Raw genomic sequence first — 25,890 nt, forward strand, 5'->3', positions numbered from 1 at the left:
ATTAACAAAAGTTAAGTATGTAATTTCTGATGTCATACTGTGTATGTGCTTTGTGTTGACAGATTCCTGTAACCTACTGTATGTATAAGCCTGATTCCATTGTGGTCCCCTTTCCCTAACCTTTTGGTGTTGCAGATCTAAAAGCATGCGATAGGTGATGGCTCCATGTGCTCTTCTAATAGGCCAAGAAAAGCATCCTCCATATTGCTTACATCCATCCAGTCCTGTCAGACTTGTGCATACTGAAGGGGTAGGAGCTAACGACCAAACTGGAACTAGGCCTTGTTTGAGTTTCTCATGGCTTACTCTTTTCTGTTATGTCAGAGCTGGGGAAAACAGCAGCACTCCATCAGCAGAGATATTACAGTTTTTTCCAACTGCTTACACACAACATCTTTTCTTGTCACACAATTTTTGAAACCTCTCACTCAAAGTGCAAAACTACACACCAAATCTCCAAAACCATAAGCTATTTCTCAGCCTTTGACTCAGTTGTCAATTGCATAAAACACTTTTTTCAAAACACTACACACAATTCTCCACCTAAAACACAAAAATCTAACAGGAAGTGACTTGCTTTCCTTTTCCAAACACAACCAATCAAAATGCTACACTTATTCACCAGGACACACACACACTCCTCACATGTGCAAACACTAATTGCTTAACTGATCACTAACAAATCACTGCTTTACTGTAGTATAGGACTGTTTTGATCAATGGATGCCAACAATGGACAGAGAGCAAGAGGAGTAGGAGGGAGAGGCAGGGGACAACAACGAGGACAAATTCAAAGACGAAGTGTTGGAAGAGGAGGAGGAAGAGGAAAATGAAGAGGAAGAGGAAGAGGAAGAAGAGGACGAGGGCAAAGAAGAGAAGGAAGGAGATTTATTTATGTGGATGAGGTTGGCTTCAACCTCACCAAAACCAGGCGCCGCGGAAGAAATGTAAAAGGACAGAGGGCAATTACCAATGTCCCTGGACAGCGTGGGGGTAATATAACTATGTGTGCTGCCATCACTCAAAACGGGGTCCTCCATCACAATGCCACACTGGGTCCGTACAAGACAGGCCATAGGCTCACTTTTCTGGATGCAATTTACACAATGCTTGTCCCTGATCCAGATCAGGAGCCTGCTAGATTTGTGGTTATATGGGACAATGTTAGTTTTCACCGGGCTGTTTTGGTCCAAAACTGGTTTGCCACCCATCCACAATTTGTAGTTTTGTACCTACCCTCATATTCACCTTTTCTAAATCCCATAGAGGAATTCTTCTCAGCCTGGCGCTGGAAAGTGTATGATTGCCAACCCTATGCCCGCATGCCGCTTCTCCAGGCAATGGAGGACGCATGTGGGGACATAGAGGTTGCCTCTGTCCAAGGTTGGATACGCCATGCTAGGAGATACTTCCCTCGATGTTTGGCAAGAGAAAACGTATCTTGTGATGTGGACAAAGTATTGTGGCCAGACCCAGCCCGGAGAAGAGATGAAGCGTAGCTTAGCACTGGTGACTGCCCACCCCCCTACCAATTCCTGGACTGCCCCCCGGGACCCCACACACACAATTGTGTTCTTTACTGTATTCTAAAGAATATACTTTTGGTTTACATATGTTTATGGTTTTGTTGTGTGCTACTGTATACAACAGTAATGTTTGGCCTAATAAATATTTTCTGTTTATACATTGCATTGGTGTTTACAGTGTACTTGTTACCCCTCTCAGCAGATTACTTTCACTGTAGAACATTGTATTGAAATGTAGATATAAGCCTATGAAAGACCAAAGAGCTTTAGATTTAGAACAACAGTGTTTACATGGTATATCCAAAAATGTACTATTATGAAAGATGTGTTTGCCATTTGATGCAAATGCTTCATTCTGACATGTGTTTATGGCATTTTGAATGCAGTGTTACATTTTGAAGGAGATGTGAGGCATTTTGCATTTTGTGTGTGCAGTTTTGGGAATTGTGTGTAGAGTTTTGAAAAAAGGAGACATAGTTTTGAAAACGTGTGTAAGCAGTTGGAAAAAACTGTAAGCATATTTTTAAGAACTGCTCAAGATTATTTAAAAAAAGGGGAAATAACATAATGTTATGGATTAAATCCAAACGGAGTTTAATATAATAATAATAATAATAATAATAATAATATGCCATTTAGCAGACGCTTTTATCCAAAGCGACTTACAGTCATGCGTGCATACATTTTTGTGTATGGGTGGTCCCGGGGATCGAACCCACTACCTTGGCGTTTCAAGCGCCGTGCTCTACCAGCTGAGCTACAGAGGACCATATGAAAGCTCCTTTACTTATATCACTGTGTCAGTCTCTTCACAGATGATCTGTGACCAACTGTAAACCCAGGATAGAGGGGTTCAGTGAATGTGGTCTGGACTCTGTGGAGGAGGGTCATTGTGTCAGAAACGTTGTAGAAGGACAGAGTTCCTACCCTGTGGTCCAGGTACATGCCAACTCTGGAGGAGCAGGGGACAGTTATACCAGTTGTAAAGCAATTGTACCTGAAAGTACAGCTAGAAGTTGAGCAGTATAAACTCAACGACTGATCATTCCGTCCAAACGCAGCGACGTCATCCCCTTTCCTGATGATTCCTTTATATGAGACGGCTACATTAACCGAATCCCCGCTCCACTCTACCTCCCAGTAGCAGGCTCTAGACAGACCCTCTTTACACAGCACCTGGAAGAAGTAGGTAAATCTGTCTGAATGGTGAAGGTAGGGCTGGGCCTTTCCACTATTTGTCACCTTCCTGTTTCCCTCAGACAGACACAGGCACTCTTGAGCTGTGTTAGGATCCAATGTGAGTGGTAAGGAATCTGAGAAAATGTCAAAACAAAGGTGAAAATGCAGACGTAATAGTGTGTGCATGCATGCATGGGTACATGGAATTGTGCGTTTGAAACTCACATTTCAAGAACTCTTCTCTGATCCTGGGTTCGGGGAGTGGAACATCATGAAGATTTGTTGCTATGGAAAACAGAGAGAATCAAATATAGCTGATCCACTCTGATCATCATGGCCCCGGACACATTCAACAACGGTTGTGTTAAAATGTTTGTGCACTTACCCAGATTGACTAGATAGTGTTCTTTTTCCCGTAGAATCTCATAAAAGGCTGCTTTCACCTTAGATCCTCCTGAGTGTAGGACCTCGTACAGCAGTCTCATCTGTTCCTGGCTGGGCCTGGCATCACGGATTGTATTGTACATTTCTTTATGAAGCATGCATCTCTGGAGCAGTTCATCTGCTATAGGCATCACCATGGTCACCCTCTGAATGAGCTCAGATCTTTGCTCATCCACAAACTGGACGCCTTCAGTTGGAGAGAGAGAGGTAAAGTTATCATGACAAGAATATCACCATCTTTGAATCTGCCTCTAGATTTGTTCCTCACTACCAATTAGATGATAAATCATCATTATCATAAAGATTGCTTCGACCTAAAATCCAATATAATTTAATATTGAGTTGGCCCCAAAAGCAATATTACCGTATTCCTCTGTACTTATGGTCGCTGACAGCAGAACTAGAATGGTATAAAAGAGCGCCAACCAGAGAGAGAGAGATGTCATGAGATATGTCATGTTAAAGATGCAATATAGAAAGTCTGACAAGCAAAAATATTTGTATCTCACATTTACTGTTCAAAATCTAATTATACCATATGATATACTATTGCCAGATAAAGCAACATAATCTTTATGTACCAACATTTCCAAATAACAATAAGATATAACGCTGTGGTTTTTCTGTTTTTTATGTGTCAAGTCCTACCTTTCCCAGGTATCTTGGCCATTTCCTCCTTGAATATAACCTCCAGTCGCTGTTTTAGTGCAGATATTGATTTCTTTAAATCCTCAAATGAGATTTGGTAGACAGTGATGCTGGGTAAGGCCTCAGATCCAGGAGGGACACAGAGAGATTGGAAACTCTACAGAGACAGATCAGAAAACAAGTAAAAGATTATCAACGTGGGCAAGATTAAAAAGCTGATCGTAGACTACAGGAAATGGAGGGACAAACACGCCCCCATTCACATCGACGGGGCTGTAGTGGAGCGGGTTGAGAGCTTCAAGTTCCTCTGTGTCCACATCGCTAAGGCCCTATCACGGTCCAAACACACCAACACAGTCAAGAAGAGGGGAGGACAACGCCTCTTCCCCCTCAGGAGGCTGAAAAGATTTGGCATGGGCCCTCAGATCATCAAAAAGTTATACAGCTACACCACTGAGAGCATCTTGACTGGCTGCATCACCGCTTGGTATGGCAACTGCTCGGCTTCCGACCGCAAGGCGCTACAGAGGGTAGTGCGTACGGCCCATTACATCACTGGGGCCGAACTCCCTGCCATCCAGGAACTCTATACCAGGCGGTGTCAGAGGAAGGCTCTAAAAATGGTCAAAGACTCCATCCACCCAAGTTATAGCCTATTCTCTCTGCTACCGCATGGCAAAGGGGACTGGAGCGCTAAGCCATAAGACTGCTAAATAGTTAACCAAATAGCTACCTGGACTATCTGCACTGACCCTTTTTGCACTAACTCTTTTTAACTCTATGCACACACATTGGACTCTACACACACACACACACACACACACACACACACACACACACAGGCACACACTCATCACATATGCTGCTGCTGCTACTGTCTATTATCTATCCTGTTGCCTAGTCACTTTACCCCTACCTATATGTTCATATTTACCTCCATTTCCTCATACCCCTGCACATCGACTCAGTACTGGTACCCCATGTACTGTATATAGCCAAGCTATCATTGCTCATTGTGTATTTATTCCTCGTGTTACTATTTTTATTTATATTACAATTTTTTATTGTATTCTACACTTGTTGTTTACGAAGCACGTGACAATTAAAATGTGATGATGGAGAAAGACAATGACTTCACTTCAGGAGTGACACCTGCTGCAGTGGAAGGAGAGTCAGTGATGTCACCTGGAGGAAATGGATGTGATCCTCTGTGTGTGAGAGCTGCTCCAGCTCAACCTCTCTCCTCTTCAGCTCAGCCACCTCCTGCTCCAGTCGCTTCAGGAGTCCTTCAGCCCGACTCACTTCAGCCTTCTCCTGGGCTCTGATAAGCTCCTTCATCTCAGAGTGCCTTTTGTCAATGGAGCTGACCAGCTCAATAAAGATCCTCTCACTTTCCTTAACTGCTGCCTGTGCAGAGCGCTGTTAGGACAAACATAGAGAGGAGGGGTTCCATTTTAACCAGCCTATTCACTCAGCTCTCACCAGAACCCCAGACAGCCTGTTCCCCCTAGTTATACTGGACTTCAGTTTAGGAATAGTAAGTAACTTTATAGAGGACTATCTGTTAAGTGGAAACATGTAAAACTCACCTTTATTGACTTCACAGCCTGTCTCACCTCCTGTATCTCCCCTTCTCTCTCCTGAATTCTCTGCTTGGTCTGGTTCTCACTTAACTGCTTCTGAGGAGAAACACATGTCATAGAATGAAAGCGTGAATATCATGATGTTAATTTATATTGGCTATGTCTTTCTAAAAGCATACGTTTGTCACACATTAGTACCATCATATAGACATAGTAACTATCTCACATTAAATTATTCTCTGATCATTATATTTTCAGATATACTGTATCCTGGAAGACATGTTTAGAGTTGTTGCCCTTACCTGCCTCTCAATCCTTTCTACTGCAGGGGAAACTGTATCATGGCCTTTGTGTTTATCTATCTCACACTGATAACAGATACACTGCTGATCAGTACGGCAGTAAACCTCCAGCAGCTTGTCATGATGAGAGCAGATCTTCTGCTGTAGTTGTGTGGAGGCTTTGACCAGCTTGTGCTTCTTAAAGACAGGAGATTCATAGTGAGGCTGGAGGTGAGTCTCACAGTAAGAGGCCAAACACACCAGACAGGACTTGATGGCTTTGAATTTTTTCCCAGCACAGACGTCACACTCAACATCTCCAGGTCCACCAAAACAGAGAGCTGGAGGAGCAGTTTGTAATCCTGTCTTCTTCAGTTTCTTCACTAACTCAGTTAGTAGAGGGTTTCTGTTCAGAACAGGTCTTGGGGTAAAGGTCTGCCTGCACTGGGGGCAGCTGTAGACACCTTTTAGATCGTCCTGATCCCAGCAGCCTTTAATACAGCCCATACAGTAGTTGTGTCCACAGGGAATAGTGACTGGATCCTTCAGTAGATCCAGACAGATTGAACAACTGATCAGGTCCATGGCCTCTGCCATGTTGATACACACACTGACTGAGCAGCAGAGTTCTGTAAGTAAAATAAAATCCTTTGTGTCTCTTTAGAAGCATTGGTGGTTGTGACTGGGAAATAAACGCTAAATCTGAGTGTGCATTCTGTAAGGGGTGTGGTCTTGGGCAAAGGTCAGGCAGTTGTTACAGACCAAAGGGCTTTTCTAAGTTCCTTTATTTCTTAAAAACGAAAGAACACTCATGACTAATGACTATTTGGTCACACGAAAAATAACTTTTATAAAGTGTTCATAAGCACTATAAATTCTTCACAGTCAAATAAATCCTGATATGATATTGCCACTATTTAATAATAATTGTCACGTTTGTTGAATATAGGATTGGACCAAGGTGCAGCGTGGAATGCATACATGTTTATTAACAAAGTTAACACACGACAAAACAACAAAAGTAACGTGAAGCTCATAATTGCTACACACAAACAAGAGTCAAGATCCCACAACATAGGTAGGCAAAATGGCTACCTAAGTATGATCCCCAATCAGAGACAACGATCGACAGCTGCCTCTGATTGGGAACCACACCCGGCAAACATAGAAATAGCAAACATGGATTCACACCCTGACCAACCCAACTAGCGAACTCTATGTCAGGGCGTGACAATAATTTCCTTTTCAATTAAAATGTTTCACCTTTATTTAGACAGGTGGGTAATTGGCAACACTGTGTTTCATACAATTATAACCTGCCATTGTCTGTGAGTAGATCTCCCCAGTTTTCTCAGAAATGTCAACTCTTGCTGCATGAAATAAAGATGCTTCTTCTGACATTATTGTAAAATGTAAATACACTTGTTTCAATTATGTTTAAAGACTGAAAATATTCTGTGTTAATCATTTCATTAATGTTCTGGTATCAGTATCCTCACAGAACATCCATCCTCAATCAGAAAGCAGGGATAGAGGGGTTCAGTGAATGTGGTCTGGACTCTGTGGAGGAGGGTCATTGTGTCAGAGACAGTGGTGGAAAAAGTAGAGAAAAATCACATTGTAGGATTTCTAATGAATTTATTTGCAAATTATGGTGGAAAATAAGTATTTGATCAATAACAAAAGTTTCTCAATACTTTGTTATATACCCTTTGTTGGCAATGACAAAGGTCAAACGTTTTCTGTAAGTCTTCACAAGGTTTTCACACACTGTTGCTGGTATTTTGGCCCATTCCTCCATTGATGTTTTGGGGCTGTCGCTGGGCAACACGGACTTTCAACTCCCTCCAAAGATTTTCTATGGGGTTGAGATCTGGAGACTGGCTAGGCCACTCCAGGACCTTGAAATGCTTCTTACGAAGCCACTCCTTCGTTGCCCGGGCGGTGTGTTTGGGATCATTGTCATGCTGAAAGACCCAGCCACGTTTCATCTTCAATGCCCTTGCTGATGGAAGGAGGTTTTCACTCACAATCTCACGATACATGGCCCCATTCATTATTTCCTTTACACGGATCAGCCGTCCTGGTCCCTTTGCAGAAAAACAGCCCCAAAGCATGATGTTTCCAACCCCATGCTTCACAGTAGGTATGGTGTTCTTTGGATGCAACTCAGCATTCTTTGTCCTCCAAACACGACGAGTTGAGTTTTTACCAAAAAGTTCTATTTTGGTTTCATCTGACCATATGACATTCTCCCAGTCCTCTTCTGGATCATCCAAATGCACTCTTGCAAACTTCAGACGGGCCTGGACATGTACTGGCTTAAGCAGGGGGACACGTCTGGCACTGCAGGATTTGAGTCCCTGGCGGCGTAGTGTGTTACTGATGGTAGGCTTTGTTACTTTGGTCCCAGCTCTCTGCAGGTCATTCACTAGGTCCCCCCATGTGGTTCTGGGATTTTTGCTCACTGTTCTTGTGATCATTTTGACCCCACGGGGTGAGATCTTGCGTGGAGCCCCAGATCGAGGGAGATTATCAGTGGTCTTGTATGTCTTCCATTTCCTAATAATTGCTCCCACAGTTGATTTCGTCAAACCAAGCTGCTTACCTATTGCAGATTCAGTCTTCCAAGCCTGGTGCAGGTCTACAATTTTGTTTCTGGTGTCCTTTGACAGCTCTTTGGTCTTGGCCATAGTGGAGTTTGGAGTGTGACCGTTTGAGGTTGTGGACAGGTGTCTTTTATACTGATAACAAGTTCAAACAGGTGCCATTAATACAGGTAACGAGTGGAGGACAGAGGAGCCTCTTAAAGAAGAAGTTACAGGTCTGTGAGAGCCAGAAATCTTGCTTGTTTGTAGGTGACCAAATACTTATTTTCCACCATAATTTGCAAATAAATTCATAAAAAATCCTACAATGTGATTTTCTGGAAAGAAAATTCTCAATTTGTCTGTCATAGTTGACGTGTACCTATGATGAAAATTACAGGCCTCTCATCTTTTTAAGTGGGAGAACTTGCACAATTGGTGGCTGACTAAATACTTTTTTTCCCCACTGTATTGTGTGTAGATCGATGAGGAAAAACTATAATTTAATAAATGTTAGAATAAGGCTGTAACGTCACAAAATGTGGAAAAAGGGGTCTGAATAATTTCCGAATGCACTGTAACTCCACTCTGCTGATTCACTGGGCTGTCCAGATGTGGTCACCACAGAGAATTAGGAGAAGGGCTACTGGCCTATTTTAATAAGACGACGTAGTGATAGCTAGCTAGAGCCATATGTAGACTAATGATATATAGTCTGACTGGTGGTCGCTAATAGCATTTCATTATTAGTTTTCTTTATTTAAAAAAATCTAGATTCCTTATCAGGAGACATACAGTACCAGTCAAATGTTTGGACACACCTACTCATTCAAGGGCTTTTCTTTATTTTTTCTATATATTTTTTTTTACATTGTAGAATAATAGTGAAGACATAAAAACGATCAAATAACACATAGAATCATGTAGTAACCAAAAATATATATTTTATATTTGAGATTCTTCAAATAGCCACCCTTTGCCTTGACAGCTTTGCACACTCTTGGCATTCTCTCAACCAGCTTCATGAGGTAGTCACCTTTCAATTAACAGGTGTGCCTTCTTAAAAGGTAATTTGTGGAATTTATTTCCTTCTTAAAGCGTTTGAGCCAATCAGTTGTGTTGTGATGTAAAAAAATCATAATTCATAATTTCATGAGCTGCAATAAAAGAAACCAGACATTTTCCATATGCACAAAAAGCTTATTTCTATCATTTTTTTGGTACAAATTAGTTTACATCCCTGTTAGTGAGCATTCGTCCTTTGCCAAGACAATCCATCCACCTGACAGGTGTGGCATATCAAGAAGCTGCTTAAACATCATGATCATTACACAGGTGCTGGGGATAATAAAAAGCCACTCTAAAATGTGCATTTTAGTCCTCCCAGGCCCACCCATAGATTAGGGCCTAATGAATGTATTTCAATTGACTGATTTCCTTATATGAACTGTAACTCAGTCAAATCTTTTAAGTTGTTGAATGTAGCGTTTATATTTTTGTTCCATATAGCTTTGACATATGCAAACTGTCAGTTCCAGCTGTTGTTTTCCCAATGAGAACACAATCCCTGTATCCAAATCCATACTCATAAATCCATCAAGATACAGTATTCAATGTCTGTCAGCTGTAGGCCACTGTAACTCAAATATAGACATACTGTGCACTTTCACATATATTTTATTCTCCCACGCGGCCTTATATGTTTAATGCATGTTTAACCAACTCACACCCATGCATTACATAAAATTGTCTTAAACTAAAATATCTAATAATAAGCTGTAGAAAACATTTCCCCTTGACGGACAAACACGATAAACTCTCTAGAAGTAAAAAAAAAAGTGGTTCTTAACCTCAAGTCAGTAAATGAACATCCTCATTGTTAATTCCATGGAGCCTTGAGGGTCCCAGAATGAAAAGGCATGGTGTGAGAGTATCACAGACAGTGACTGACACCCATCGCTGCATACTGACACCCTTCTGTTTAATTCAATACAAACAACTCCAGGGGATGACGAGTGAGCAACCATTTCAGTCTCAATTCATACATGAACAATTAACAAAATAAATTATTAAAGCGTCAAGTGCAAATCATTACATGAATCATTTCCATTTTTCTATTCCAAACTATATTCCAACTACTTCAAATTGACAGCAAAATACTGCTGTGTAAAAAAAACAAGGTTGAGAAATACAGAACAGATCCTTCATTAATCCTCCATGACCATTAAATTAACATATTTCAAATATATTACTAAATTAAAGAATGTATTTGATTTACAGTAGTACAGCATAGTAGTTAATTTCAAACTGGGGATTAAATTATAGTACTTAAACTATTACTGAATATTAAATCAGAGTATTTCAAATATATGACTGATTTATGTACAATAGACAATCAATGTGTTCTACTAGGATCTCATGGAGAGTCTGAATCCATACCCTGGGCTTTAGCCTGTAGGGAGGGAAAGAGAGAATGAGAGAGAGGGAACAAAAGCCAGAGAACAAGACCCAGAAAATGACACAGAGCGAGAGCAGGGTCAGTTGAATACTCACCAACTGAAATTGAAGTCAGTGACATAATTTTTTGTAAAACCATTGTTGATGCCCATTACCTGCAGACGTTTGTATTTCTTGGCCAGGTCTACGTTGGTGCGTCCCGGCTGGAACGGATAGGCCCAAAGGATGGCGTTCCAGGATGGACCAAACCGCTCTATACCTCGACACAGATAACCCTCCTCCTCACGGCTGAAGTTCCTCCTCTCCCTCCTCTGTAGATGGAGAGAGGGAAAAGGGGAGGGGGGAGAGGGAGAGCAAGAGCGAGGTCAATGTAGGAGAATGCAGAGTATAGAACAGTAAGAGAGAGAGAGGACATGAGACAACACACACACACCTCATCTGTCATCATCCTCTTTTCCTTGGTTTTGGAACTGCTCTGCTCAGTGTGCTGCAAGAGAGAGGACACCATGACACACACACATACCTCTTGGGTAACTTTCCGCTAGTACACACACACTGGCATAGTCATCTCTGTTGCCACATTGCCTGGTTACTAGAACACTGGCCGTTCTATACAGTCCATCCACTTTAGATTAACCTCCAATTCAATATACACTTCTACAGAGACATCTGGACACATTCACAAACTCCCGACATGCACACACACACACACACTCTCTCTATTACAGTCAAAGAGGGGTTTCCCATGGACAGAGTCTTCTGCTGATCATCAATGGCACCATCTTCCCCATGATGTGTTCTTCTGTCTGTGTGTGTGTGTGTAAAGAAGAGTGAGAGAACAGTGAGAGAAAAAGAGGGAGACAGTAAGCAAAGAACAGATGTGTCAAGCCTCATTGTGAGCAGAGATCAACAGCTCTCAGAGCGCGTTGAGCTAAACAGAGAGAATCTAATAAAGAGCAAATACAATCTCTCCCTCTTTCTCTTCTTCATTGGAGTGACATTACGTCATCCGTCCAGCCTAATACAGCTGCCTGCTACCAGAACAATAGAACAATGAGGAGAGATTCTCTGGCCAGAGAGGGAGAAATAAAATAAAAGGAGAGATAGAGCATGAGAGAGAAGGGCAGAGAGTGAGGGGGGGGGGGTCATCAGAATGGACAGATCAAGATGGTGAAAGAGCAGAGAAAAGAGGAGGGCGAGTGGGGTAGAGAGCACACGAGAGGGCGACAGTCTGGATGGAGAAAGCGAGAGAAACAGACAGAGAAAGATAGTGTAGTATTTCAGACAAAGTGAAGGAGGAAAGGTGCTCAAAAAGAGAGAGCATGAGTAAATCAGAGTGAACTGTGAATCAACACACACAGAAGCTTAGAGGTGGCCACTGCTACACGACATTCGAGCTCTATAACAGTCTAAACTAGCTAGTGTTGTACAACTGCACTTCTCTAGAACAGAGTGTAAACTAGATTGTGTTGTACAACTGTACTGCTCTAGAACAGTGTAAACTAGCTAGTGTTGTGTTGTACAGCTGTAGAGGTCAGTAACAGAGAGGTCAGTAACAGTGTGTTAACTAGCTATCAGCCAGTGTTGTACAACTCTAAGGCAGCCCTGGCATGTGCTGTGAGAACATAGGCAGCAGTTCAACATTTCTCTGTGCTGCAAGGAATACACTGGAGACCAGGAATCCCACAAAAAATACACACATACACAGACATTCAATTCGCATATTAGTTGTAACTTCATAGCAGCCTGTCACCAGCATCTAACTTATCCCATAACTTAAAGGGAAAATCCACTCAGTCCACTGTTGATACAGTCCCAAAATGTTTTGCATGTAAGCAGCCAATTTTCAAGATATTGGACTGTCAAGAAGCAAGGTGTCACTGCCCACATCATTATGATGATGCAACACACACACACATCCTCTTCCGTAAAACTTCCATCCCAAAAAAGATCTAAACTAAATATACAGTATCAGATTTCAACAGTAGCTTCCTTTTCTTACCTTCAGAGGGCAGAGGCTTCTTCAATGGAGTGAGACTAACATCTGAGAGAGTAAAAGTGAATGACAAAGAAAGGGAGGGGCATACAGAGAGAGACAAGATAAATAGAGGTGCAAAAGACAGAGGGAGAGAGTGAGGCAGATGATACATGAGAAACGATAAGGCTCTCTCATTATTAGCAGGGTAAAATAAAGGCTAATGTGTTGTTATGGTTTCTGAACATACTGTACCTCCTCTCTCCTGCCCCCTGTTGGTCACAGAAGAGAAGCTCCTCATCAGACCTTTATGCACAGGAGTCCGAGTGATACCTTCACATGGACCACACTTCTTAAGGGGATTGAGACTCACATCTGAGATAGAAAAATAGGGGGGGGGGGGGAGGGAGGGGAGAGAGAGACAGAGGAGAAGAGAAGTATATAATATATTATTGTTTTCCACCCAAAAGATGGAGGATATATACATATTTTGTTGAGATGGTGAATCTTACGGTTGTGGTCAGTGTTGCGTGGTCCTCTGTGGGTTGAGAAGCTCCTCAGGAGGGTTCCTTTACAGACAGGAGTCAGACTGGCCTCTGTTCGTACAGGACACAAATCCCAATTCAGATCACATCGGTGTGTGGGTGTATTCAGCATTTCAGGAATCTTATCTCTGCAGTGATCCCAGACTCTCTGTGTCTCTCGTTGCGTCTCTCTCTGTCCCGTTGTGTGTAGTTCTCTCCTCCTGCGTATATCTCGGAGGTGCTGTGTGTAGCTGTGTGTGGCCTGCTGCAGTACCAGGTGCAGGTCACAGCTGTGGGGAGAGTTCCTATGGAAGACAGGGAACGACCGGCTGGTCACCTCACTGAACCGCGACACACAGCCTGGGGAGACAGACACAGCTGGGTGAACACACACTCAACACAATACACACCCATAGGTGGGGGGGGGGGAGAGAGAGACGAGAACTGTGTTACTGGATCGATTTGGTAAGAGACAGTTCAGCTTTTTTCAGAGCTATAGATAAAGAGATAGACTACATTACCAAAAGTGTGTGGACACCTGCTCATTGAACATCTCATTCCAAAATCATGGGCATTAATATGGAGTTGGTCCCCCCTTTGCTGCTATAACAGCCTCCACTCTTCTGGGAAGGCTTTCCACTTGATGTTGGAACATTGCTGCGGGGACTTGCTTCCATTCAGCCACAAGAGCATTAGTGAGGTTGGGCACTGATGTTTGGCGATTAGGCCTGGCTTGCAGTCGGTGTTCCAATTCATCCCAAAGGTGTTCGATGGGGTTGAGGTTAGGGCTCTGTGCAGGCCAAGTTCTTCCACACCGATCTCGACAAACCATTTCTGTATGGACCTCGCTTTGTGCATCGGGGCATTGTCATGCTGAAACAGGAAAGGGCCTTCCACAAACTGTTGCCACAAAGTTGGAAGCACACAATCGTCTAAAATGTCATTGTATGCTGTAGCGTTAAGATTTCCCTTCGATGGAACTAAGAGGCCTAGCCCGAACCATGAAAAACAGGCCCAGACCATTATTCCTCCTCCACCAAACTTTACAGTTTGCACTATTGGGGCAGGTAGCGTTCTACTGGAATCCGCCAAACCCAGATTCATCACTCCAGAGAATGCGAGTCCAATGGCGGCGAGCTTTACACCACTCCAGCCGACACTTGGTATTGCACATGGTGTTCTTAGGCTTGTGTGCTGCTGCTCGGCCATGGAAAACCATTTCATGAAGCTCCGACGAACAGTTCTTCTGCCGACGTTGCTTCCAGAGGCAGTTTGGAACTCGGTGAGTGTTGCAACCAAGGACAGAGGATTTTTACGCGCTACACGCTTTAGTACTCGCCAGTCCCGTTCTGTGAGCTTGTGTGGCCTACCAATTCCCGGCTGAGCCGTTGTTGCTTCTAGACGTTTCCATTTCACAATAACAGCGCTTACAGTTGATCAGGGAAGCTCTAGCAGGCCAGAAATGTGACATACTGACTTGTTGGAAAGGTGGCATCCTATGACCGTGCCACGTTGAAAGTCACTGAGCTCTTCACTAAGGCCATTCTACTGCCAATGTTTGTCTATGGAGATTGCATGGCGGTGTGCTCAATTTTATACACCTGTCAGCAACGGCTGTGGCTGAAATAGCCGAATACCCTAATTTCAAGAGGTGTCCACATACCTTTGTATACATAGTCTAGACAGTATTGCATTGTCACCTTATCCCATTGACATTTTTGTACCTTCATCATCCAACGGTTTCTTCTGCCTGCTCATTCCTGGCTTGCCTGGAGCTGGGCACTTGAACACTTGGCTAAACCACAAACCATGAGGGAGAGAAGAACAGTACACACATAATTACATTTCATTTCTTATATAACATCAACATGAAACACTTTGTGTTTCAATAAATGTAGTATTTGCATATAGTACAGAGTGCTGACCTGTCTCTGTGTGTCTGGGAGTGTCCTTCTAGTGGCCTGGACGAGGAGGAGGAAGGGACCGGTGTTCCTGTCCCCAGACATACAGAACACCTCTCATCCTCTCCACCACTGGGCTGCCCCGGGACACTAGCTCTACCAGGTCCAGCATGGCACACGGCTGACACAGACTGTGTGTGTGCCTGTTCCCTCATCCCAGGGTGCTTGTCTCGGCGGTTCTCTGTCTGTGTGTTTCCATGTGTGTGTGATGCTGTGTTTTTGCCTTTCTCTGTGAGTGCGTTTGTGTAGAGAGGATAAGTGCTTCTCTTAGCTGCCAAGCCCCTGTCCCTTTCCTTCTCTGGTTGTGTGTTTCCAAGTGTGTACACGTGCAGCGTGGTGTGCCTTTGTGTGTGTGTCCTCTTCTCCCTCTCTCTCTCTCTGCTGCTGTGGCTGGGTTTCTGAGGCTCCTCACTGGTTTGGAATATCTGTCTCCTTACACGCTTCTGATCAAAACACACACACACACACACCTTGACACTTAACTTACTATATAAAACCAAGAGTGTCAGTGGGCTTGAAGAGCCTAGTACAGTGTGTATAAAATAGATTGGTCCTGACCAGAAACAACATATCAGAGGGCAAGGTACCATATTGCTTATTATACCTATCCAATCCCTTCAGATTGACATGAAGTCCCCTAGAGGGTAGGGGTTGTTTCTGGACAGGACCATTGTGTGTGGAGTGGACCAGAGCTGTGTTAGACCTGCACCGTTAGGTCCTGCCCTCTGTTTGTGGGTTGATTCTCCTCTTGGTGTCGCTCCACTCTCTCTCCATCTCCACCCCTTCCCACTAGAACCGGCTGGACTGGGGTGCGTTCACAGGACATCCCCCGCTCTTCTCCTCTATTCTCTCCTCCTCCTCCTCTCTCCTCTCTTCTCTCTTGACCCCAACTCTCTACTCCTCTCCAACGCTCCTCTCTTTCCTCACACCTCTTGTCTCCTCCTCCATTCCTCTCCTGGTATGGTAAAGAGGTGTGGTGAGGGGGTAGGGGTACGGATGGGGGGAGAGGTAGGGGTGAGAGTAGCTCCTTCCTCCCCCATTCTGCAGGGTTCTGTTGGTCTGGGAGGTTTGGTTCAACCCCCTCCCACTCCTCCTCCGCTCCCTGTGCAACAACCCCAACACACACACAAAGGCTTGCTGTTTAAGGGGTGTGTATGTGGATGAGTGAGTCAGTGGGAGTGAGAGTGTGCATGCCTGTATGTGGAGAAGGGTGTGTATGTGTTGAATATCTTCCTGGTATTTTACAAATGTTCCATCCCGAGAATCAATCAATCAATCAATCAATCAATCAATTTTATTTTATATAGCCCTTCTTACATCAGCTAATATCTCGAAGTGCTGTACAGAAACCCAGCCTAAAACCCCAAACAGCTAGTAATGCAGGTGTAGAAGCACGGTGGCTAGGAAAAACTCCCTAGAAAGGCAAAACCTAGGAAGAAACCTAGAGAGGAACCAGGCTATGAGGGGTGGCCAGTCCTCTTCTGGCTGTGCCGGGTGGAGATTATAACAGAACCATGCCAAGATGTTCAAAAATGTTCATAAGTGACAAGCATGGTCAAATAATAATCAGGAATAAATCTCAGTTGGCTTTTCATAGCCGATCATTAGAGTTTAAAACAGCAGGTCTGGGACAGGTAGGGGTTCCATAACCGCAGGCAGAACAGTTTAAACTGGAATAGCAGCAAGGCCAGGCGGACTGGGGATAGCAAGGAGTCACCACGGCCGGTAGTCCCGACGTATGGTCCTAGGGCTCAGGTCTCTCAGTTGGCTTTTCATAGCCGATCATTTAGAGTTGAAAACAGCAGGTATGGGACAGGTAGGGGTTTCGTAGCCGCAGGCAGAACAGTTGAAACTGGAATAGCAGCAAGGCCAGGCGGACTGGGGGCAGCAGGGTGTCATCATGCCCGGTAGTCCTGACGTATGGTCCTAGGGCTCAGGTTCTCAGAGAGAAAGAGAGAACGAGAGAATTAGAGAGAGCATACTTAAATTCACACAGGACACTGGATAAGACAGGAGAAGTACTCCAGGTATAACCAACTAACCCCAGCCCCCCGACACATAAACTACTGCAGCATAAATACTGGAGGCTGAGACAGGAGCGGTCCGGAGACACTGTGGCCCCATCCGAAGAAACCCCCGGACAGGGCCAAACAGGAAGGATATAACCCCACCCACTCCGCCACCAATCAACCACTTTTTTCCCGGATAAACCAGTATTTCCCGCCAAAATCGGACGTGTCATTCAAAAGCATTATAAAGCATATAAATAGGCCTATGTCTGGATTTGATTAGAGCTTTGATCGAAAATTCAAGCCTGATTCTACCTGAGCCTGATGAGCCATACATTAAAGACATTTCATGAGCCTAAGCCCAAAAAAGCCCAAATGATTGTGCCATTATCCAATACATATAGCCTATGATATAGGCTACTGCACATTACACACAACAGAAAAACATAAAAAGCCCATAGATGTAGCTAGCTATATGCTCTCTTGGTAAATAAATTAAACTAGCTCCAGTAAGCTCATCTTTTTGAGTGTGAACTGTATTACTGTACTGTATTATACTGTAATAGATGGACTGGAATTATGCACATTGTTCAAACCATGATAAAGCAGGGAGAGAACATGCAATTCTGGTGCAGCACATGCGGCCTACAAAGTATAGGCTAGCGAATTTGATTTTAATTTTGAAATATAATTGGGCCTATTTGTATAATTAGTAGGCTGACACATATATATATACCTTTCATAACACAGTATGTTATTAGCCTACCTCCTATTTCTCTCTCTATTGTTGCTTCATTCCCTCCTAGCTTTCAACAGTTAAATGAAATACGTTTTGTTGTCCTTATCTTCATCATTTTAATGACATCGTTGAATAATATAGGACTAGAATTAGATGCAGAAGGCTTTCACTTCTCTTCACGAAGATTTGAGTTTTTTTTATTGAATGGTTATGGGTCCGAATAAATAACTGCTATAGCCTACCGCCATCGGGCGTTCACTCTCCTTTCAAACTACCTGTGAGTTCTATTGGCTGCTGTATTTAACATTCAGCAAACAAGAGCTTGCGTCCCTCTTCGAATCGTCTATTGGTATAAGAAATGCTAAAAAAATAATGTCCAGAAAGTTATTCTAGTCTAGCTTTTCCTGCATGGGAGAGGCCAGAGGAGCACAGGTGCGTGTGAATTGCACAAGAGACAGACGCTATAAGTTAGAAGCTTATTATCCATAACCCATAATTAATAAGTTAAATATAAGGCTAATACTGCATTGAATGTATTACCTGAAAGAGGTAGGCTAGGGCATCTATATATAGGGCTATATATCAATGTATAAACTGGATGGTTCAAGCGATGAATGCTGATTGGCTGAAAGCCATGGTATATCAGACCGTATATCACGAGTATAACAAAACATTTATTTTTAATGCTCTAATTACGTTGGTAACCAGTTTATAATAGCAATAAGGCACCTCTGGGGTTTGTGATATATGGCCAATATACCATGGCTAAGGGCTGTATCCAGGCACTCCGCGTTGCGTCGTGCATAAGAACATCCCTTAGCCGCGGTATATTAGCCATATACCACACCCCCTTGTGCCTTATTGCTTAACTAGAACATGATTATCTATTTTGGATGCCATTTCAATGGAGTTGATGGAGATAAAGACTGCGAGAGAGTGCTTGGGCGTGCACTGATTTAAAGCAACGATATTCAAGTGACTGCAGCTGCAATAACATTTTAAAAAATCTTTACAATAAAAAAAAAATACGGTGACCCCCGAAAGCCAGATGGAGATGGGTAAATTAGACGCGCATTCGGTCTTTATATTACTGTAGCATAGGCTACGCTGCAGCAAATGTAGGCCTACCTGTCACAAGAAAAAAAGTTAACATGATGAGATGATAGGTCTACATGCATTGTGAACTGCGCTCCATACTGAGATGGGCTGTCTGTCCCCACCCTGAGCGTTGATAATTCATCATGCAGAAGCCATAAAGAAGCCAGATTTAGACATCACATATAATTTAACAGTTCCCTTTCACGCCATGCTGTTCTCGCAGTTATTTATCCCGGGAAAAGAGACGGGTTTTGGGCGGTAAATCCCGGTAAATCTCAGTAACCGGGTTCCTGCCATGTGTATGTGTGTGTGGTGTAGTATACCTGAGCCTGTTGTCTCTCCAGCTGGTTGATCCTGTGCAGCATGTCTCGTGCTGACCTCCAGTACCCCTCCATGTCCACAGGGGGCTCCAGCTCCCCAGTCTGACCCTGAGACTCCCCCTGGACCGCACCACGCAGAGACACAGCTGGAAGGACAGGGAGGAGAAGGATGAGAGGAAAGACAATGCTATGGACGTTATGAAATGGCTAGACTCACGTTTGCATACAGGTCTTTGTGTGTGTGTGTACTCACTAGCCTGTCTGCAGGTCTGCAGTATGAAGGTAGCAGCCTTCCTGAGCTCTTCGCTTGTAGACTCAGTCAGTAGAGTGATGATGAGGGACAGACCTCCACACTGTAACAACTGAGACTGGTGCTCCTCTAGAGGAGGGAGGGGAGAGAATTGAATTAAATAAATACTGTAGTTATTACTGTGCTGTTATCATTGTTGTAATGAATTCATGTTTTCTTTGGAATTGTAAGATGTGTTCTCGTCATTATTTGTTGCCAATAAAGCTGGGTGTCCCGGCCATACCAGAGGCCTCAGTGCAGTGTCCCAGGGTGAGTATGACAATGAGCCTGTCTTGGGGCTCCAGGCTGGGGCTGGACAGCAGGGAGTGGAGCTGAGGAACCAAACCATAACCTGCCAGACCTGACGCCAACACAGCTACGCACAGTAGGGGGAGAGAGGAGAAAATGGACTGGTTACCTATGGAGAGCTGGTTTATATGGCTGTATGAGTGAGTGAGTGAGTTCTACACAAGTGACTAGCCCTAGCGGTAGGGGAGAGGGGTTGATTTGGGATTCAGGGAGTGAGTCCCTCACGGTTGTCAATGATGCAGGCTGACAGGGTCTTGGTCATGATGACAGACTGCTGACAGGCCAATGGGCTGTGGGCGGCATCAGAGGCTAAGCGAATCAGAGTAAGGGTCAGAGTTCCGAGCCCGCCAACTGTGGAAAAACTCTCCTGAGCACAATCTGACAGAGGGGTCCAGAGAGATAAGGTGAGACACACAGAGATAGATGAATACAGGATAATGAGAGTTCAATACATAAACCAAAACCGTCCTCTGCACCAGAGAGAGAAAGAGAGAGATAGAAACCATAATTTGAACAGTCAGTCCAAGGTTGTCTAAACTAAAACACTCTAGGACACTAATCTCTACAGACTGAAGGTCTGCATCTATCTTTGCCTGGCCATCATAGACATACAGTGAGGGAAAAAAATTTATCCCCTGCTGATTTTTTACATTTGCCCACTGACAAAGAAATTATCAGTCTATAATTTTAAATGGTAGGTTTATTTGAACAGTGAGAGACAGAATAACAACAAAAAAATCTAGAAAAACACATGTCAAAGATGTTATAAATTTATTTGCATTTTAATGAGGGAAATAAGTATTTGACCCCCTCTCAATCAAAAAGATTTCTGGCTCCCAGGTGCCTTTTATACAGGTAACGAGCTGAGATTAAGAGCACACTCTTAAAGGGAGTGCTCCTAATCTCAGCTTGTTACCTGTATAAAAGACATCTGTCCACAGAAGCAATCAATCAATCAGATTCCAAACTCTCCACCATGGCCAAGACCAAGGAGCTCTCCAATGATGTCAGGGACAAGATTGTAGACCTACACAAGGCTGGAATGGGCTACAAGACCATCGCCAAGCAGCTTGGTGAGAAGGTGACAACAGTTGGTGCGGTTATTCGCAAGTGGAAGAAACACAAAATAACTTTCACTCTCCCTCGGCCTGGGGCTCCATGCAAGATCTCACCTCGTGGAGTTGGAATGATCATGAGAACGGTGAGGAATCAGCCCAGAACTACACGGGAAGATCTTGTCAATGATCTCAAGGCACCTGGGACCATAGTCACCAAGAAAACAATTGGTAACACACTACACCGTGAAGGACTGAAATCCTGCAGCGCCCGCAAGGTCCCCCTGCTTAAGAAAGCACATATACAGGGCCGTCTGAAGTTTGCCAATGATAATCTGAATGATTCAGAGGAGAACTGGGTGAAAGTGTTGTGGTCAGATGAAACCAAAATCGAGCTCTTTGGCATCAACTCAACTCGCCGTGTTTGGAGGAGGAGGAATGCTGCCTATGACCCCAAGAACACCATCCCCACCGTCAAACATGGAGGTGGAAACATTATGCTTTCGGGGTGTTTTTCTGCTAAGGGGACAGGACAACTTCACCGCATCAAAGGACGATGGATGGGGCCATGTACCATCAAATCTTGTATGAGAACCTCCTTCCCTCAGCCAGGGCATCGAAAATGGGTCGTGGATGGGTATTCCAGCATGACAATGACCCAAAACACACGGCCAAGGCAACAAAGGAGTGGCTCAAGAAGAAGCACATTAAGGTCCTGGAGTGGCCTAGCCAGTCTCCAGACCTTAATCCCATAGAAAATCTGTGGAGGGAGCTGAAGGTACGAGTTGCCAAACGTCAGCCTCGAAACCTTAATGACTTGGAGAAGATCTGCAAAGAGGAGTGGGACAAAATCCCTCCTGAGATGTGTGCAAACCTGGTGGCCAACTACAAGAAACGTCTGACCTCTGATTGTCAACAAGGGTTTTGCCACCAAGTACTAAGTCATGTTTTGCAGAGGGGTCAAATACTTATTTCCCTCATTAAAATGCAAATCAATTTATAACATTTTTTACATGCGTTTTTCTGGATTTTTTGTTGTTATTCTGTCTCTCACTGTTCAAATAAACCTACCATTAAAAATGATTGACTGATCATGTCTTTGTCAGTGGGCAAACGTACAAAATCAGCAGGGGATCAAATACTTTTTTACCCTCACTGTAGAAACAACACTACACTTATAAAACTAGTCGGACTACAATTACAAACCATCCATTGCAAAAGCAACCTAGGTACTCTGTGTGACAGACAACTCAAGAAAATCTGTTAAAAAGGCTAACATACCATTTCAATCACAAGATACTAATACATACAGTATGTAAGTAACTGACTAAGCATTAGTGTCAGTGCATCATCCCTGTTTTACTCACGGTTGTTGGCGACAGTCATGGCTATGAAGGAGCAGATGGGCTGAACCATCTCTGTGCAGGGGTGAGAGAGCTGCTGCAGCCAGCCCTTGACCAGGGGGAAGGCTGACACACAGATACGCTGGCTCTCCTCTAGGGAAATAAAGTTTTTCTTCTTCCTCCAAGATACACACATGTATACATAATTACCGTTGTTTATTTAATGTGCAGCTGCATAGAACACTGTACAAGGACACAAATACACAAACGTTACCATTCTGGGGGTTGTTTACACAGCCACATAGAGCACTGGACACAGAGGTCCAGAGTTGGAACAGCTGAGTGACGTTAGCAGGTCTCACTGTGGCCTCGCCAGAGAGAGGGAAACTAGTCCTGGGGAAAGAAACATAAACATCAATAAACCTGAATTGGAATTGGCGTTGTCCGGTATTGTTTTAAAACAATGTCATCTGCTGCTCACCTCTTGACCATAATGATCTTTTACAATAAAGAACCCATGTCTGCCGGAAACCCAGTGTGGTGATTTTCAGTGTTTACCTGAACAAGTCCAGCAGGATATCCAGACAGCCTGAGGTCTGAGCGAACGTCTGGCCAGACCCTGAAGAAGAACACAAACAATTAACCACATTTTTATGTACAATATACATTACTGGTCAAAAGTTTTAGAACAGCTACTCATTCAAGGGTTTTTCTTTATTTTTTTACAATTTTCTACATTGTAGAATAATAGTGAAGACATCAAAACTATGAAATAACACATATGGAATCATGTAGTAAACTAAAAAGTGTTAAACAAATCAAAATATATTTTCTATTTGAGATTCTTCAAATAGCCACCCTTTGCCTTGATGACAGCTTTGCACACTCTTGGCATTCTCTCAACCAGCTTCACCTGGAATGCTTTTCCAACAATTTTGAAGGAGTTCCCACATATTCTGAGTACTTGTTTGCTGCTTTTGCTTCACTCTGCGGTCCAACTCATCCCAAACCATCTCAAATTGGTTGAGGTCAGGGGATTGTGGAGGCCAGGTTATCTGATGCAGCACTCCATCACTCTCATTGGTCAAATAGCCCTTACACAGCCTGGAGGTGTGTTGGGTCATTGTCCTGTTGAGAAACAAATGATAGTCCCACTAGGCCCAAACCAGATGGATGGCGTATCGCTGCAAGATGCTGTGGTAGCCATGCTGGTTAAGTGTGCCTTGAATTCTAAATATATCACAGACAGTGTCCCCAGCAAAGCACCCCCACAACATAACACCTCCTCCTCCATGCTTTACGGTGGGAAATACACATGCGGAGATCATCCGTTCACCCACACCGCATCTCACAAAGACACAGAGGTTTTGGACTCCAGACCAAAGGACAAATTTCCACCGGTCTAATGTCCATTGCTTGTGTTTCTTGGCCCAAGCAAGTCTCTTCTTCTTCTTATTGGTGTCCTTTAGTAGTGGTTTCTTTGCAGCAATTCGACCATGAAGGCCTGATTCACACAGTCTCCTCTGAACAGTTGATGTTGAGATGTGTCTGTGACTTGAACTCTGTGAAGCATTTATTTGGGCTGCAATTTCTGAGGCTGGTAACTCTAATGAACTTATCCTCTGCAGCAGAGGTAACTCTGGGTCTTCCATTCCTGTGGCGGTCCTCATGAGAGCCAGTTTCATCATAGCGCTTGATGGTTTTTGCGACTGCACTTGAAGAAACTTTCAAAGTTCTTGACATTTTCCGTACTGACTGACCTTCATGTCTTAAAGTAATGATGGACTGTCGTTTCTCTTTGCTTATTTGAGCTGTTCTTTCCATAATATGGACGTGGTCTTTTACCAAATAGGGCTATCTTCTGTATACCCCCCTACCTTGTCACAACACAACTGATTGGCTCAAATGCATTAAGAAGAAAATAAATTATTTTAAGAAGGCACACCTGTTAACTGAAATGCATTCCATGTGACTACCTCATGAAGCCGGTTGAGAGAATGCCAAGAGTGTGCAAAGCTGTCATCAAGGCAAAGGGTGGCTATTTGAAGAATCTCAAATAGAAAATATATTTTGATTTGTTTTACACTTTTTTGATTCCATGTGTTATTTCATAGTTTTGATGTCTTCACTATTATTCTACAATGTAGAAAATAGTAAAAATAAAGAAAAACCCTTGAATGAGTAGGTGTTCTAAAACTTTTGACCGGAAGTGTATATTGCCTAGTGCTTTTCACATAAACATCACTAAAGCCTTGTTCACACTGGCAGTTTTGAAGTGACTCAAATCCTTTTTTTTTTTTTTTTTTTTTTGCATATCCACATCTGTTATTTTTCCTACAAAACTGATTTGAGCATTTAGGCCTGCAGTGTGAACAAGGCTTATGTTCTTCACAGTAACCCAGCTTAGACTCCAAAGATCAAGAAGTAGTACAGTGGCAAGAAAAAATCCCTGGAAGGAAGAAACCTTGAGAGGCACTAGACAGGGGAGGCCCATCCTCCTCTGGTTGTACCAGGTAAAACACCTGCCTGTCATGACAATCACTCCCTGTCTGAAATCAACTCTCAACCTCAGCAGGACCAAAGAAACCCAAAGTCAGTTTTTCCTGTCTGCTCTTACTGTTGTTGGCGACGAGGACAGAGAGCAGGTAGACAGCTACTCTCTTCTGGCTCAGTGGGCTTTCCTGCTGCATCAGACAATCTGACAGATCACTGAATGTCTCCCTCCTACACAGGGCCTGCTTACAGTACACTGCACACACACACAGATTGTTTACAATACACGTACAGTAGCATCAGAGAGAAACTGCTTCAAGTACACTACCAACACACACACCATTGGCCTCTGCCAGCGTTCCCAGTGTGAACTGAGCAGTCTCCCTGACCTCTGAATGAGCACTGGATTTGGAGAGGTTGCGCACAAACACCACTCCTCCCATCTCTCTGAAGAAGTCCACATTCTCCTCTGAGAAAGAGAGAATCAGTGACATTACATAACTATTAGTGATTAATTTGTCTATTAGATCAATCAACAGGAGATTTGCTGTTTGTGGCCCTGTGTGTGTGAGAGACCTCTCTGTTGACAGATAGAGTAGATGGTGAGAAGAGCTTGTTTCTGTGAAGCAGGACAATTCATCTGGTACTTCAGACACTCCAGCAACAAACTCAGATCTGTCTTTGTGGCTAAAAAAATTAAAAATAACAAATAAATGAACAAAAACAAAAAAGTGGTGTAATGTGTAACATATAGAAGTCCAGCAATAATACTCACCATTATGTTTGCTTATGCTGGAAACATTCATTTCCATCTTCAAAGGATTGAGGAGCTGCCAGGGTTGGACATGGATATGTTTAAAGAAATAAGGATGCTAGCTAGAACTGTCGGACAGATGTTGTTACCAAATAAATATAGCTGTATTCATCTGTGCTGTTGCCTAGCTAGCTAGCTAGCAAGGAAGTTTGATCAAAAAGGTTTAGAAACTCTGTGAGATGGTGCTTTCAAAACAACTGGGAACTCTGGGGAAAAAAACTAGGTCAAATCATGACTTCAGTGATCTTCAGGTCC

General features: G+C 43.4%; 2 protein-coding genes across 2 annotated transcripts; both read right to left on the bottom strand.

Annotated features, from left to right (window-relative positions):
* Nucleotides 1–2,318: 2,318 nt before the first annotated feature.
* Nucleotides 2,319–6,270, bottom strand: LOC311134456 (tripartite motif-containing protein 16-like; the record flags this gene model as incomplete). Its single annotated transcript, XM_084168138.1, has 8 exons — nt 5,683–6,270; nt 5,387–5,476; nt 4,983–5,216; nt 3,798–3,954; nt 3,514–3,549; nt 3,091–3,336; nt 2,931–2,990; nt 2,319–2,839 (listed from the first exon to the last, which is right to left on the bottom strand). Exons 1-8 carry the CDS (start codon nt 6,256–6,258, stop codon nt 2,319–2,321), a joined length of 1,920 nt encoding a protein of 639 aa, XP_084024264.1. The 5' UTR covers nt 6,259–6,270.
* Nucleotides 6,271–10,213: 3,943 nt separating this feature from the next.
* On the bottom strand, nt 10,214–25,635 carry LOC311135147 (telomere repeats-binding bouquet formation protein 1-like). Its single transcript, XM_084169042.1, has 21 exons — nt 25,597–25,635; nt 25,398–25,508; nt 25,162–25,290; nt 24,946–25,077; nt 22,887–22,947; nt 22,603–22,721; nt 22,353–22,481; nt 20,156–20,308; nt 19,866–19,997; nt 19,586–19,711; nt 19,336–19,478; nt 15,876–16,268; nt 15,131–15,609; nt 14,930–15,000; nt 13,194–13,565; nt 12,937–13,056; nt 12,709–12,750; nt 11,433–11,512; nt 11,140–11,193; nt 10,862–11,017; nt 10,214–10,701 (listed from the first exon to the last, which is right to left on the bottom strand). The coding sequence occupies exons 1-21, from the start codon at nt 25,631–25,633 to the stop codon at nt 10,666–10,668; spliced, it is 3,075 nt and encodes a 1,024-aa protein (XP_084025168.1). The 5' UTR covers nt 25,634–25,635; the 3' UTR covers nt 10,214–10,665.
* Nucleotides 25,636–25,890: the final 255 nt, after the last annotated feature.

Source organism: Coregonus lavaretus (genome assembly GCF_964263955.1).
Source record: "Coregonus lavaretus genome assembly, chromosome: 9".
NCBI lineage: Eukaryota > Metazoa > Chordata > Actinopteri > Salmoniformes > Salmonidae > Coregonus > Coregonus lavaretus.

Excerpts from the sequence above, each read along its gene's own strand:
- LOC311135147 (XM_084169042.1), bottom strand. The coding sequence starts at position 25,633 with ATGGAAATGAATGTTTCCAGCATAAGCAAACATAATG. Across the intron at positions 25,509-25,596 it reads CAGCATAAGCAAACATAATG|CCACAAAGACAGATCTGAGT; the intron begins GTGAGTATTATT and ends TAATTTTTTTAG. Across the intron at positions 19,712-19,865 it reads ACACTGCACTGAGGCCTCTG|AGGAGCACCAGTCTCAGTTG; the intron begins GTATGGCCGGGA and ends TCCCTCCTCTAG.